The sequence below is a fragment of the Platalea leucorodia genome (assembly GCF_965183815.1).
Source record: "Platalea leucorodia genome assembly, chromosome: 11".
Classification (NCBI taxonomy): domain Eukaryota; kingdom Metazoa; phylum Chordata; class Aves; order Pelecaniformes; family Threskiornithidae; genus Platalea; species Platalea leucorodia.
In genome coordinates this window covers 24153606-24169525 of record NC_138833.1, presented here as the reverse complement: position 1 = coordinate 24169525, position 15920 = coordinate 24153606, and the positions used below count along the sequence as shown (strand labels likewise).

Here is a 15920-nt window from a genome sequence, read left to right as displayed (position 1 = left end):
CAGCGAAGTGGGTGACCCCGACGTGACTGCCGAGCACCCTGGCTTGCCGGTGGGGGAGGCAGGTGCCTCTGCAGCCGATGGGTGAAGGACGGCTCCGTGACTCTGCTCTGACCCCCCATTTGCTGAGTGGCAAGTGCCTCATTACAGTGCATAGTTAAAAATCAAGGAAGCGGTACAATAAATCTGAATTACAGTACATCTGAGCCATAAATACATTTTTTTAAGTATATACTTTTTTTTTTCTCTTCTTCTTCTATTAAAAATTAGTTTATAATCCTGATTCTATTCACAATTAACAATTTCATCATCACACACTACGGACAAAAAATGTTATGGTGAACACAGCTGCAACTCCGCGGCGGGAGCACGGGGGGGCCGGGAGCGGGGAGAGGGGCCGGGGGGCTCCTAGGCTCACCCTAAAACAACCAGTCAGAAGCGGGGGACTAACGTGTGGCAGTGAGACATCAACACCATGGGGACTCACAGACAGAAGCAGCTTTGTTCAATGTAAACATCAATCAGAAGGGACAGCAGTCTCTCTCTCGTGCGTGCGTGCTCTCGCTCTCTCTCGCTCTCTCTCGCTTTCCATAGACTGAATAATTTCTTTGAAAACGTAAACATATTGGAAGTGCCTTGACTGAGGTATTGAGGTATTCCTCCAAGGTTAAGGCTGTTACCGATGCAGGCTTAGCTGGGCCTCCTGCAGCAAGCTGTCGAAATCCATGGTCTCGTACTTGCTTTTCACTGGAGCTGGGGAGGACTCCTCCACGCTGCAATCTGGGAACAGCAGGGACACAAGGCAGCCAGGTCAGGGAGCGGGGCACAAGCACACTCGCCGCCTGGCGGGGAGGGAAACCGAGGCACGGCGGGGCACTGCTCGCTCCCCCGCTAAGGGCATGCTGCATCCTGGCATCGCAAAGCCAGCCTGGATGAGGTGGTGATGGGGAAAGGGAGCGGGGACGGTGCTGTCTCTCCCCCATGGACAAGGAACTGTTGGGCAGCGGGGCTGTAGCAGTGCCCAGCCCGGCAGGTCACACACCGTGGACAAATCTGCCAGATGCAGCTGAATTCCGAGGCGCTGACACAGGACCGTCCCTGCGGGAGCCCTGCCGGTCGCGGGGAGGGGGCTGCCTGCCTGCAGCGCTCCCCAGCCCTCCATCAGAAGCTGAACAAACAGTGCCACCGCAAAGCCTGGGAAATTCAGCAAATGCCAGAAATAAGGCTGCCTAATTTAACAGCAGCTTAACCCTTTTGGGTGCATATTTTTGAACAAGCCATGAATGGCATGGTTGCATTTCACCTCTGCCTGTGGGCTCCTGTCTCATCCTGTACCAGGGTGAGCAGGATTTTAGGAACGAGCCAGGCTGTGCAGTAAGGGGTGACTGCTGGCCTTGCAGCACTCTGCAGGTGAGGAGCGCTGAGGGGGGTTCTCCTATGCAGGGGGGCAGCTCTGGCCCCCCCCTCCCCACAGCACTGCACAGCCATGTGCCAGCATCTGCATCATGGGGTGCTGTCTGTTTCCTATCTATCTTCTCCATGCCCAAAATGAGAGGCCCTGGGATTTCTTCATATGAACAACAGGCATTTGCGCCCACAACCAAAGTCAGAGGGATTGCTGCTCTGAGCATATGAGATATAAGGTGCTAAAAGATTGGGCAGTACTTGTGTCAGACTAGGCGTCTAGAGATAAGTCAAGACTTAGGGCTTTATTTTCTGGGCCTCAGTCTCTCATGCATGAAGTGGGATACTAGAACCACTTCACCCCCTGCAGAGGGTACAGAAAAAAATGCACGGTGTTTGTGAAACACCTGAAGGTCACAGCAACGAGGGCTGGGCGAAGGCTGAATCACACTTCTCTTGCAGGACTAGCGCAGGGCTTCACTCCCGTCCCTCAGCCCAGGCTGCAGCCCTACCACCCATGGAGGGACAGGGTCCAGCAAGGCCCTGGCTGATGCGGTCACTGAGTGAGGCAGGAGGTCTTGCAGACGCTCGTACAGCACAGAAAGAGTTAATGCGACCGCAGCACATTTCAGTGCTGTCATTTTGGCTCAAAAGTGCATGTGCAGTGTGGTGAATCTGTCCTGTGGAGAAGCAAACCACCCAGATCACCTCTTGGGCTAATGAGATGTTGCTGACTGCTTTCTCTAACGACTAGGCAGGGACTTCTCTGCTGGCAAGGGTCCAGCGCTGTGCAGAAACGCAGCGGAGCCAGGCTGGGCTGTGGTTAGCTGACACCCAGCAGCCCTGGGGCACGATGCTACATTTTGCAGCCAACACACTCCTCACTCCAGTTGCTTTTCTTCTCTCCCCCGTTTCCCAAGCCATCTGACTGAGCTAAGAGCAGCTACGTGAGACATAGGAGAGCCGGTGGGCTTTCCCTGAAGGCTCTAAAGAAGTTTAGGATCCTTGCATGACTAGGGTTCAGCAGTGCAACATGCCCTTATGGCTCTGTGCTGATAAGCAGGACGCTTCGGAAAAAGCAGCTCCTGCTTTCTTACCCAAGTCAGCGTATCTGGTCCAGAAGAAGTGCCCGAGGCCACCAGAGCTGAGCTGGAACAAAGGCTCGTTCCTCTTCCTTAGCGAGGTGCCATTCTTCAGAGATAAGGCAGCATGCTCTGAATACCGGTAGGTGATGAAGCCATACTTATCCCCCCTGAGCAACCAGAGAAAGAAGTCAAGATGTGATGAGCCCCACAGCTCCTCTGCCGTGGCTCTGCCCAGCACTGCACCCCTGTCCCTCCATCTCGCCGGTCCTTCCCATGCCCTTGGACCTGGGGGGACGCTGGGTCTCCTCGCCCAAAGTGCCAAGACCGTGGGCTTGGCTGACCAAGGGGGTTGGCGTGGCGCAGAGCGCTTCACCCCACCGGCACAACCACACTGCTCTCACGTGCACAGCTGGATGCAGGGGTGGCCCTGCACCGCCTGGTAGTGCTGATGCTGCAGCAGGAGAGGAGCGGCCCACAGCCGCTGGAGCCCCAGGCCACAGCTCGCTTGCCACCCACCTGTTAGTCCTGGACAGGACCTGGCACTCCACGATCTCACCAAACACTTCAAAGCGTTTCTTCAGTTCGCTGGAGCTCATGCTGCTGGAGAGGTTTCTGATATACACCACCCGGCCTTCCCCCTGGCAAAGCAAGCGAAAGATTTCAGGCTTTGGGAGCCCCGTGCCTCTGTGCCACCAATGGGTGCTGGAAATGCAGGGCCACCGAGAAGCCCGAGGAGCCAGCGCCAGGAATCACGCTGCAGCAGGGCGATGCTGCCGCAGGCACCGCTTCACATCTCCGGGGTCTGGCTGTCTCTGCTCCAGCTAGCTCATGGGTGTCACCCCCAGGACACCACCGCTGCAGGGGACAGCCACAGCCACATCCCTTAGGATGGTGTTACAGCCAGGCTGAAGCAGCCACCCCTGCCCTCTTCTCATTTAAATTTCTCCTGCACTCCTGCAGCTTTTTCAGCTTCTCCTGGCGAAGATGCCAGGAAATATTCCCAAGAATTGCTAAGGGCAAAATTCAATTGCACTGCAGGAAAAAAATGCCAGAGGCATGTGCGAGTGTGTGTGTGTGTGTGTGTGTGTGTGTGTGTGTGTTATTTCCCCGCATGCCCATCACCCCACCCAGCTCGTGGGCACATGCAGGGTTCCCAGTGCATGAGGCTGCCTCTGCAGCAGGACCACATCCATAACACTGAGCAGCTTCAGGGATTCCCCAGCTCACGCTGCTAATTGCCAATGCCATGTGCGCTGAAGCACCGGCGTAGGATGCTCTGGGCATTTCTGTGCCAAGGACTCCATGTATTGCCAATCGCCGGTGGCTTCCGCTTCACGTTAGGTTTTTCTCTCCCTCCTCCACCCCCATGTCCTCGTTTAACACTGGCCTCGCACCAAGGGGTGCTGAAGCCAGGGCTAATGGGCTCCACCGCTGCTTTTCTGGAGAGGGAGATGAACTGAGGGCTGGGGATTGCTTTGTCCCAGCGCGGGGTCCCCGCTCACTTACGATGGCCTTTTCCCGTCTCTTCTCCAGCTGGCCCCGGTGCCCGCTCCCGCCCTGACACTGCTCGCCGTTCTCACACCTGGGAAGCGAGGGAGAGGAGGTCAGCCGGGGGGGTGGATCCGGCAGGGAAAGCTTCAAACGTCAAAGCGAAGCCGAGGCACGCGGCGTCTGCAGCAGCGGGCGGGCGCTCGGAAGCACCGGCAGCCGAGGAGAGACGGGGCTCTGGAAACACTGGAAAGGACGCTACAAAGTCCTTTCCGACAGATGCCAGAGGGGTCCCAGCCGGCACTCACCCCTTCCCAGGCACGGCTCCGGCCCCTGCCCATGCCCGATCGTCCCCAGCACGATGGAAATCCCTGACTGCTTTCCCCCAGTGCTGCCTTCTCTGGCCATGGCTGATGTTTTCAGCAGCTGCTGATGTAGTACCAATTATTTAAATGTTTTTTCTTTCATTCATTAGCATCTTTATTACTTGGGCTAGCAGACCAGAGAGAGATGGGGCTGCCACACACCAGGGCAAAAACACAGGGTGCAAGAACAGCCCCAAGTGCCCCCCGCCATTGCCCCCTGTACCTGAAGGTCCGCCTGCTTGCAGGCGATCGGGACCGGCAGCACGAAGACCCCGAGCTGGACCTGCTTCGGGAACAGTAATGCAAACTGGTCCTGGAAAGGGGGTTTCTCCGCAGGCACAGCTTGGTGTTGCCGTGCTCCTCCTCCTCCTCCTCTTCCTCCTCCTCCTCCACGGGGGAGCCACTCTCACTGCAGCTGTCTTCAAAGACGGTGTCGTATTCAGGGGTCTTGCAGAAGACCATGTCCTCGTCATCGAGAGCACTGTCCAGAAAGCCAAAGTGCTTCGTTAAGCTGGCTCTGATCTCCTGGTCTCTCAGCTGCTTGACGCCGTCCTTCCACAGGATCTCGCCGCCTGCCTCCTTGCTGCCGAGGTCCAGCCCCTGGTAGTGGGCGGCCGGGACCCTCCTCTTGTGCTCCGTCTCCACCTGGCGCGGGGGCTCCCACGACTTGAGCACCTTCCTCTGCAGGGCGGCCTCGGGCTTCAGCACCTGGCAGTAGTCGTGGTCCCCGAAGGAGCGGGAGAAGGGCCGCTTGAGCACGCCCTGCTGCTCGAGGAGTGCGGGGCGCCCAGCAGCTCGGCTCAGGTGGGCGAAGAGCTCTGTCCTCTCGGGGTGCTTCTTGGGGGTTTTCTGGGAGGCTGCTGCATCCCCTGCGCCCCCGGGGCTGGGGGCTGTCCTGTCCTCCTTCCCTGGCTCCTGGGGGATGTCTGGCTTGTACAGGTCCTCCTCGGCAGGCTTGTACGGCGGAGTGGTGGGCGGCGTGAGACCTGAACCCCCCCGAACAAAGGGCAGGAGTCAGCTCTGCCCCTGCCGTCCTGACCTCTCCCACTCTGACGCCTGAGCTGCACCAGGTGTCACAAGGGAGGGAGGCTGCTCGGCCCCCACAGCCTCATCTATCCAGTGGCACTTGGGGAAAAAGGATGCCTGATCCCAGAAGGGACCACAGGACTCTCCCTTCCCTCCTGGCTCAGGCAGGGGCCCCCTGAACTAGCTCCCTTCTCAAATGTGTCCCCCCAGCACTGGCATCTCTGAAGGATGCAGCTTGTGAGCCGCTCGCAGTGCTTGGATGTGGAGGCAGTGCATGGCAAGTCCCCTGCATTTGTGGTGCAAAGGAGGCTCCTGGGCTGGGGAATGAACATGCCCGCTCAGTGGAGCTCGGCTAAAGCCGGCAACTCCAGGCTGAATTTAGGGTAAATTTGCCCCCTCTCAGGAAGGATTTTTGCAAAATTAAAAAATGAAAGGCCTGTCCTACCTGCTGTCCCACACAACTCCACAGTCAGCATCGGCTCAAAGTTTCTTTTCCCAAAGGCTGGGTCACTGAAGAAGAGGAGAAAATAAGGAGAGAGAAGGTCTTTAGGTGAACCACAGTCCCAAAAAAACAAAAGGAAGCTTAGAAAACCCTGCCTACAAGCAAGCCCTCCCACCACAGCTAATGCCTGACGGAGTAACCCCATGGACGGGTGTGAGGGGCGGCAAGGCGAGCAGCGTGCCCTCCCCGTCCCAGCCAGAGCTCCGGGGTGTGTTGCCCCTGGCACGCAGAAACGCCCTGCCCTCGGCCCAGAGCTCTGCAAGCTCCTTGCACCTGAGCAAGGGTCGGCTCCCCACAGCCCCGCACCCAGCTGCATGGCTCGGTCTGCTCTGCAAAAGCAGCTTCGCTTGGTCACTGCAGATGCAAGCCCAGCCAGACAAACCGAGGTGGCTTTCCAGCCCCAGCGCGGTTCATTTAGCCCCGTGCACACTTACGTTTGTGCGAAGGACAGCGTGAGACACCTGGGTGTTTCTGAAAGGCAGGGAGAGAAGCAGGGTTACCAGCGGAGCTGTGCTCCCTCCAGCGCCCGGGGTGCTCGCGGTGGGAGCCAGGGCCCCTCTGCCCACCCTGGCCTGGTGGGGGGCTGGGGACCGTGGGCTTTGCTGCCTGCAAGCGGCAGTGTCTGCGGGAGGGCTAACGCTGCCAGGGCTGAGCCATTCATGCCCACCAAGCGCTTGCGGATAGCTGCGATTTTAGGGCACCAATGCAGTTGAACCCTAGTGCTCAGGCACAGGGTGAGCGTGCAGGGAAGAGGGACCTGGAGGGGTGAGGCAGCTTGGTCCCTGCTGGGTTGGCGCTATGCTGACTCCTTCATCTTGTTATAAGGATGGGGAAACTGAGGCAGAAGGCCCCCATGGATTGAAACAGCACCCCAAAACCAGAACAGGGCCCCAACTCCCCATGCACGGGACCCCCAGCCAGCCAGCACATGGGTCAGGGCTCAGCTGTGTTGGGGCTGCTCACAGCTTCACTGCCAGCTGAGTGCCAGGCGCCTGGCAGGGACAGCACAGGCAGCGTGGGTGCACCGGGGAGGGACAGGCAGAGCGACAGCCCCCGGTCCCCCTCACCTGCTTGCTCCAGGAGGGCACAGCGCCGGCTCTCAGTCCTGTTGACCACCTCGCCGTCCCCCGGGGAGCCCAGGGAGAGGGGCTGAGGCTCCGCCAGCGGTGCTGTGCTCCCACTGTCTCCCTCCTCCGTGCCCCCCACCTCCACTTCGGCCGCAGGCTCTTCAGCGGAGAAGCCCTCCAGTGCCGGGCACAGTGCGGGCTCCCTGCAGGCCAGGGCGTCCTGGGGGCCACGGCTGTCCCCTGCCTCCTGGGGGACGGGGGGCTTGGGGGGTGGCTCATCGAGGAAGGAGAGCCAGTGGCCGAGCTCGGGGTTGAGTCTCTTGGACCGGCGGACGGCGTAAATGCCGCTCTCCTGTTTGCGGGCCACCTTCCCCGCAGCTGCTCCTGGGGTGGCCACATGCCTCCCAGCATCATCCTCGAGGCCACCTGGCTCCCGCGGTGCCTCCGCCTCAGCGCCGGGGCTCTGCCGCGGCTCACCCTTCTCCGGTGCCGTTTTGGCTCTGGATGTGCAGGTCCCACTGGCATCCTCCCCGTCCTGGGCTGGTGGTACAGGGGAGAAGGAGCTGGGTGGCCGGGCTAGGGCGGCATACACAGGCTTGCCCAGGCGATATGGCTTGCTCACGTCGCACAGCAGGTCCCGTGCCAGCAGCTCCTTCAGGATGGAAAAGGATGCTCCGGGCTTCTTGCAGCCACTGGCCACCTGCCAGGCGCAGCCTGGGCGGCTCTGTGTGCTGCTGGGGGGGCCCAGCTGCACGGGGCAGTCCGGTTTGGCTCTCTTGAAGGGGCTGCTGCAGGGCTGGGGCTTGGTGTCGGTGTCGCGGGCAGGCAGCTTCCGCGGTGGCAGGCAGTAGGTGTGCATGTAGCGGATGAGCTCCACCACCGAGTGCATCTCCCCCTCGCAGGAGAACTGGCTGCTGGAGCCATCCTCTGCTGAGGAAGGGGGGGTCACCGAGTCGCCGGAGCTCAGCGAGTCCTCACTGGAGTCGCTGTCATCCTCGTGATGGGCACAGTCGCCTGGGGACGGGTGGCGGCGGCTGCTGGGGCAGTCCTCTGGTGCCCGGGGGGCTTTGGTCTGGGGGCAGGGGGCCGTGGAGGTGAGGTGCCGGTGCAGCTCCGTGCAGCTGCGGCTCTGCGCTTGCGGGATGCTCGCCCTCCTGTCCCGGGGACCCTCCACCTTCGCAGAGGAGAGAGGAGAAAGTCAGCCCCGAGCCCTGTAGCCACAACCCGATGCAAGTACCAGGCATGGGGGGAGAAGGCCCCTGGGCTAATAGAGCCACTCCACATCCTCGAATCCCCCAGTCCCAGCCCACCAGCATCCCGACCTGCCTGGGGGTCAGCCCCACACCCCAGGAGGTTTCCACCGGCCATGCAGGGCTGGCAGCCCAATCACTGCCCCTCTGGCAGCGGGCACGTAATGATGCTCCTTCTCCCCGGGAGGGATTTGCTGCTCTTCCCAGGCAATCTAATTTGCCAGGCCTAATGCACCGCACAATTACTATTAGCCAAGTAGAAAAATCTTTGACGGCAACTTCTGCTGGGTTTCAGGGGATTAGCTTAAGTCGGCTCTGCAGCATGGCATGCAGCTCTTCCCGGCCGATGGCTCCTGGCCTGGGCCGTGAGTCAGTGGGGAGGGGGGCAAGGGGGTGGCCCAGGGAGCATGTGGGGTTTTCACAGACCAGTGCTCAGGGAAGCTGGGAGAGGCCTGACCCCACTGGGTCCAAATGAGATCGAGATGTTTCTCAGCCCAGCACAAAGCCCGAAGGTTTTGCTGGGCCTGGACTGCAGCCCCCACGCAGACGGGGACGGGAACGCCGCACGCCGCTCTGCCGGCGGTGACGGTCCCCGCCTGTCCCCAGCCCCTGGCCCAGCTCAGCAGCTGCCCACACTCCCCGACACTGTCCTTTGGCAACCTCCTTTAGGACGGCTCCCGAGAGGTGGGAGCTGGACTGGCTCAAGCTCTGCCTGCCGAGGAAGTACCTTTGTGCAGGGCCGTGCAGGTCGGGACTTGAGGGTCCCTGGGCGCCGGGCGCTCCCGTCCCGCTGAGCCTCGCAGCTCGGAGGCACGTGCGATGGAGAGAGGAGCAATTTCTTCAGCTGCAAAGAGAAGTGGCAAGAAAAGGAGTCGGCATCGCAGCAAGAGCAGGAGAAAGCGCCTGTGCTGGGCACATCCATTGCTGAGCATCTGACCCAAAAATCGGGGGGGGAGGGGGAATAAAAAGGCAGGGAAGCATTTCCCACCTCCCTGTGGCTGCAGGGGCAGGTGCCCGGCCACACACAGCCCCGACAGGGGTCAGGGCCGTCTCTGCAGCATTCACCCATGTCCCCAAGGGACCACAGCAGGTCAGGGCAGCGGGGACATGAGGGAATTTACTTCCCGGGGCATCCCCGCTCCAGTCAGACACACAGGAGCTGTCGTGGCGTCCAAACTTCTCACTCCATCCATTTGGCCCTTAGGTGACAGAGACTTTACGTTGGCAGGAGTGACAGCTTTGGACTGCTCGCTTGGGTCCCCGTGCAAGGCTCATTTGGCCAAACTATCCAGAGAGGGCCTCGATCCATTAACAAGCTTGCAAGGCATTTTGCATACGCAAGCCCCTGTGGGACCTGTTGAGGATCTTCCCCAACACGCTCTGTCAAGCCCACAGGCAGTGGGAGTGTGGTTCTCCCTGGGTCACCCAGAGTGCCGCCACTTCTGATGGCAAGGTTGGCATAACATTTTTCTTCTACTCAAAACCATTTTTGGTTAGGGGAAAAAAAAGAAAGCCCACACCCAGCAACAGCATTTCATATTCCACCCATGTTGCGCTAACAACCCAAGGCAACACAGCTCAACAGCAAGACGACTGCGTTGGCGCCGGGGCACTGCACAGAGGAGACAGATCTGGGGCTCCTGCGCTGGCCGGCGGGCACAGAGCCCCGGGGCGGCACGGGGGGTTTTAAGGGGTGACAGAAATAGTGGGTGCCCAGGTCAGGGTCTGCCAGGCAACCTCAGCTGGGGCACGTACAGCTTTAGGTGTGCAGCCCCTGCTGGTGGAAGCGACCAGCACTTTTTCCCCCCCACCCCTGCAACGTATACATCCTATATATACACATACATATCGTGTGTGATATATACCCCCCTGCGCAGGGCGTGGGCGGTGGAAATGCACGCTCTCACCACTGGATGTCACTCCTCCCCGCCACAGCCCCGGCTCTGGGGACACCGCGGGGCCCGGCTGGGGGTCCCTGGGGGGGACGGTGAGCCCCGGGAGGGAGCAGGGTGCCCCTGTCCCAGGGCACCTCCCGGGGCCACGGGGGTCTGCAGCAAATGCTGCCAGTTAGTCCTGGCCAGGAGGGGGAGCGGGGCTGGAGCCCCAATATTGCAGGGAACAAAGAGGGATGCTCCAGCCACCACATCTGTAGGGACTGGAGGCCGCACAGCCCCTGAGGGGGTTGTGGTGGAAGGCAAGGGGGGGTCAAACCCTCCCGCTGAAAGCTGGGGGGCACGGGCCGTCTGACACTCCAGCCAAGCCCCCTCTGTCCCTCCTGCGAGAGCAGCGGGGAGCTTGGCCCCGAGGCAGAGCCGGTGCGAGCAGCCGCCACTGCCCGTGGGCACGGGGCTGGGATGCGCTGGGGAGACCCCCGGGCAGCCCCACATCCACACGACCATTAAGGGCAGGCGTGGGTCTTGCCAAAGCAGCCCCCGCCCCTGTGACACCCGCCCCCACCCCCTTCATATATATATTTGTATACACACAGCTTGTTCCCGTGAGAATGGTGATGGAGGTGACAGCAATGATGCAGAACATGTATACGTATACAATACAAGTATATGCTTTGGTATTGACGGTTAAAGAGAGTTTTAAGCCTAGAATGAAAAAATTCAGACCTTTGCTTCCTATCATACCCATGCAGCCGGCTTATCAGGGGCTCATCCAAATCCACCTTAAACAGTAGGAAGTGGGTTCTTACTAGAGACAGCTCATCAAACTCGGGGGCCGGGGGCGGCCCCCCCGTGACCGGGGCGGTGGGTTTGGGGGAGGGGGCAGGCGAGGTGGAGGCATGGTTGAGCGTGTCCCCCTCTTCCATAGTTCGGAAGGCAGCCAGGCCCATGTCATCTCCCTGTATATCATCCAATGTCTCGGTGAGGGCTGCCAGCAGCGCTTCGTTCTCGCTGTCTATTATCTGAAAGGAGCAGGCAGAGAAGAGAGGGGAGTTAGGCTGGGCAGAGGGACCGGGGGATGCTGGGCAGGGGGGAAGAGGGTCTGGCACTGCCACACCAGCACCCACACTTCCCAGTGACCCCCAGGGGCCCTGGGAGAGCTTCTCCGCAGCGGAGCACTAGGATGGGATCAGGGGGAGAGAGACCCAACTGGAAAAGAAGCATCAGTCTGTCCCCCTGCACCCCCAGCAGGAAAATAACGAATCAGAGCATCTTCTCTCCCCATAGTCGCCTCCACCCCACCATGAGGCAAACAGCAGCAGATAAAGGATCTGTGATTAAAAGGCTCCTTGCCCAAATCCTCCCAGCTCTGGGCTGCAAGCTCCCCCCCGGCGCTGGCTCTCGCAGCACTGCTGAGCAGGGTGAGCGCCGCATCCAGCCGGGACGGGAGCCCGGGGAGGCGGCAGGCACAGCTCCTGCCCTCTGCGGGGCTCGGGAGGCCCGAGAGGGCACGACTGGTTATTCGCAGCTCTCCCGACAGGGAAGGCAAAGAAAATGTGGCGAGCCATAAGCTCAGCTCAGGGCTGCCCAGCGGACAAGAGGGCATGGCCCCCCAGGAGCACACAGGGGAAGCACAGCCCAGGCTGCACCGCTGACCAGATGCCACAGCTTGCAACAAGCAGTATGGGGTTTTGTTTTCACTAAAAGCCTCCAAATGCAGGCACCTCCAGCTCGACAGGGGCTCTGAGCCCTCACGCTTAAAGCTGGCTGCGCCCGGTGCTCTGCAAGGGACCCTATCAACAGAGCGCGGCCCCCAGAATGAGATGGGCCTTGTATTACAGCTCCCTGATCTATTTTTTTCAGCGAACAGCATGAGCTGGGGATGCTGATGGGACATTTGTGAGCATCTGGGGCTGTGCTGGGGCCGTGCTGGGCCAGGCAGGGCCATGGGCTGCTCCTGCCTCCTCCCTGCCCGCCGCCCCGACCTGCCCCCTCGGGCCTCTCTTTCGATCCAGGCTTTGCCTCGGCTGATGCATCTCCAGCCCTCCCAGCACCATCCCAGTCCCACACAGCCCCACGAGTCCCCCTCCAGTCTGGAAATATGGTGCAAAAGCCCAGAAGAGGATGCAGAAGCTGAGGAATGGCTGAAGTGAGCCAGGAGTTCCTTCTTTTTGGTCCTCCTCTATCACATTCTGAATGTAAACCATGTCCAACAAGAAGCAGGCTACCATCAGCTACAAAATTAGCGCAGGGGTAAATTCAGGCTTGCAAGGAGGACTGTTGACTGCACACAGCCTCCCCTGTTTCTCTCATCTTGTTTGAAAATTAAATATCTTTTGTTCCGTGCCCTAACCTTGCTCGCAGTTACTAGAGCAGGCTCCAGAGAAAGGCAGCAGGATGCTCCATTTTTGGCTCCATTTCTTTTCCTCCTGTTATTGGCACGAGACCACTGTGCATACAAGTTCAGTGGGATACATTTCATCATACTCCGCTGCTCCTAATGGGCCTGTCTTTTGCATTTCTTTTCTGTTTATCTTTTCCCCAGGAAATTCAGCGGAAAATATGCATCTCGTGATGAAGGTCCCTCAGCTGGACTGGACCATTTTCAAGCATAGCATCAGCATAGCATAAAAGCCAGAGGGCTGTTATTATGGCCAGGTTAGAAAATACTGGGGCTTTTTTTTGTTTTTTTTTCCTTGTTTAAATACAACTCCTCCTCCCTCCCAAAATGTAACCGAGTTGGTGACTAGCAGGCACCAGTGGGTCGCAACCTCCTTGTCTGAGGGGGTAAGGGCCTGGGTGCTGCTCAGGAGGGCACGGCAACCCCTGCCCCCAAGGCCGGGGCACATCCAGGGCACAGCATGAGCTTTGGGAAAGGCGAGCGGGCTGCCCAGCCTGCTCTGCCCCCGGTCCCCGGGCAGCCTCTGCAGCTCCCTGCCTCCAACCTGCCCGCGCTGTGCTCACAGCCCTGCCCTGGCACCACAGCTCTGTGAGACGCTCAGCTCTTGTGCGAGGAGAGGCAAAAACATGCCCAGGGAAAAGGACCAGCCCTGCCGGTGCCTGGGAGCATCCTCTGCCCCGGCACCACTTTGTTGTGCACGGTCCCGGGTGCCAGCACAGTGATGGGGCTGTCCCAGGGCAATGGTGAGGAGAGAAACCAAGCCGCCCTCTGCCAGAGGGACCCCAGCCCCAAACACAGGGAGGATGCCAGAGCTGGAGAGCTGGGGGAAGGGGCTGCTTTCTGCTCCTGGGAAATGAATAAACCCGCCCCACACCAGAGCCCTGAGACCCCCGCGCTGCCGCCCCGGCACACCCTGCCATCCTGGGAATCGAACGGGATGTGCTGTGCACCAGCTGTAATTCCCTTTTAATAATATATCATAGGAGGGCTGGCTCAGCAGCCCTCCTCTGCTCATCCACCTCCTCATTAGCCTTACTCTGCTTGCTCCCTTTACAGCCGGCGTGCAAATTAATGGAGCACTAATCAGCTGGGGAGGAGCTATTAATAGTTGTGTGGGTCCCCTCCTTCCTCCCTCCTTCTCCCCCTCTCCTGCCATCCCCCTGCCTCCATCCTTGGGTCTGCTGTGCCAGGAGGATGGAGGTACCTGGAAGAGCTCGGAGTCGTCGGTGCTGTACTGGCTGGAGTCGGTCTCCGAGTGCTCCCCGCACCACTGCAGCTCGCTGAAGCAGCCGGCCGAGTCGAAGTCACTGGCATCCAGCTGGGATAAATCAATCTCGGGGAAGTCAGAGTAGAGGTGCTCCTCGCCAGACACCTCGTACTGAGGAGAGAAGAGAAGGGGCGTGAGCCCACCGCCATGCCACAGGGGCAGGCAGCGACAGGCAGCAGCAACCACCTGCGGAGACGGCCAGTCTCCCCATGTGCCGTCGCCTCTGCTCAAGCCCATTACTCAGACCTTCTTTCGAACCAGCTTTGCCAAGTGGCTCCAGGAGCAATTACACAACAGTGGAGAGCACCTCTTCACTGCCCGTCTTGCAAATCAGTTTGCACAGCCTGGCACTGGCACTGGCACTGCTGGTTACTGAAAGCCGCCCCGCAACGGCCACCAAACCCCCCCTCTGGCATCCTGCGCTGTGGCAGGCGTCGGAACAGCAGCATCTGCCCAGGAAGAGCCTCGTCCCCTCCGGCGAGCAGAAGCTCAAAGCATAGCACGACTGCAGTAAAGCTGCTGCTGGTCCTCTTAGGGGAAACTGAAGCCATTCCTGCCTTCAGTGCCCTAAGGGTGACATCCAGGGTTATCCAGCTGCCCTGGGGATCAGTGATAACAGAGCGAGGCAAGAGACTTGGGTGCACACGAGACAGCAACGCACGGGGCCAGGCTCCGGTGGGCGGCCTCACACCTGGTCAGCATGGCTGCTCTGTACCCCGTCCCCATCCCCGCCACGTGGCACTGAACCGCTCGGGGACAGTTCCTCTGGGGAAGCTGCATGTCCTGCACACCCTGGCCCCGCACTGCACATGCAGGATGAGAAAACCAGCATGTGTCTGGGTGCACACAGGGCGATGCAAGCTCTAGGAACCGAGCTAAAAATCTCCATTTAACCACAGAAAGCAGCAGGGACCTGCCTCGCTTCTGCCTGGCTCCCAGCCGCTGCCCGGCCACAAAGCCCCACAGCTGCATCCAGCACGCGCGGGAGCAAGGGCTGGCACCGGCATGGCCCTGCCTGCACTGCCACTGGCTGCCTGCACCGAGCTCTCGGGTCATGCTTGGTTTTGTCCCCAACATCCAGATTCAAACACGGAGGGGAAAGGTCTGGTGCGACTCCTCCCGGTATTGGCTGCCCAGGGGGAGTTTTCTGGTGATGAGGGAAGCACGTTTATTTACAGAGTAAATGGATTTTGGAGCAGGCAAACATCTGAGCATGTGAGAGGCTGCAGGGGCAGGAGAACGTGGGAGCCTCCCCTCCTGGAGTGCCCTGGAAGGGTCTCCTGCAACGCTTGACAGGAAGGAAAAGGGATTTCAAACTGAGCTGCAGGAATGGAAAAGACAGTGTTTTACATTTTCTCTTCTCTTTTTTTCCTTAATTGGAATAATCTGGGGTTATTGATTGTGCTCCCAGAGGCTGAGGAGCCTGAGTGCCAGTGCTCCCCACCGGGTTTAGGATACCCTGTGCCACAGCAAAGGACACTCCTGTGCACACACTCACACACACACTCACACACACATCCCCCATTTTGCATTTCTCACCTGCTTTCTGCCCCGTCCCCTCCCAGGGGTGGCAAGGAAAGCGTGAGTGGTTTGGAGGACGCAGCAAGGGCAGGAGAGAGTGGCTTCACAGCCCGATAGCGAGCCAGTGCTGTGTCCCAGCAGCAGACCACCATCCTGGCCGTCCCCGCGGCCGCAGCAGGGCTGGGGGCTGCGGGGAGCTGCTGACGCTGCCCCAGCCACACCGCTGCAAGCAAACCCCACGGGGTGTGCGGTTGCTGCCCCCGTGCTGGGGGATGCTCCCCCCAGCATCCTCCATCTGCCCTGCCGCTGGAGGGAGGCGTATCAGGTAGACATCCACAAGCGTGGTAATGCCAAGTATATTGAGCACAAAATAAGGTCTATGCAACCCCCTGAATGGCTCTGGGATCCGGATACTCCTCGTGGGCCCCCCGAGGCTGGGGCTCTTCAAACCTGCCCTGCAAAAACCTTTGCTCCCCAGGTGGTCAGAGCGCGTGTAGCAGGTCAAGGGTCCCTGTCCTCATCGCTGCCACCTCTGGGGGACACACAAGTTATCTTTCCCCCAGCTCTCCTGTCCCCTCTGCTCAGGGGCATCCTGGGATGCTCTGGGATCAGAGGTCCTTTGGCCTTTCAGATATGTCCCTTACCTGCTGTGGCT

General features: G+C 59.8%; 1 protein-coding gene across 1 annotated transcript in view; it reads right to left on the bottom strand.

Moving 5' to 3' along the window:
• Positions 1-299: 299 nt before the first annotated feature.
• PPARGC1B (PPARG coactivator 1 beta) overlaps positions 300-15920 on the bottom strand; it is a 48316-nt gene continuing 32695 nt past the window's right edge. The window contains exons 2-12 of the mRNA XM_082323885.1: positions 13682-13855; positions 10886-11098; positions 8912-9028; positions 6935-8108; positions 6302-6338; positions 5811-5875; positions 4563-5325; positions 3993-4068; positions 3003-3124; positions 2499-2653; positions 300-777 (exon numbers count right to left, since the gene is read on the bottom strand). Coding sequence (XP_082180011.1) covers positions 674-777; positions 2499-2653; positions 3003-3124; positions 3993-4068; positions 4563-5325; positions 5811-5875; positions 6302-6338; positions 6935-8108; positions 8912-9028; positions 10886-11098; positions 13682-13855 — 3000 coding nt within the window. The 3' untranslated portion in view covers positions 300-673. The remainder of the gene's footprint in view (positions 778-2498; positions 2654-3002; positions 3125-3992; positions 4069-4562; positions 5326-5810; positions 5876-6301; positions 6339-6934; positions 8109-8911; positions 9029-10885; positions 11099-13681; positions 13856-15920) is intronic.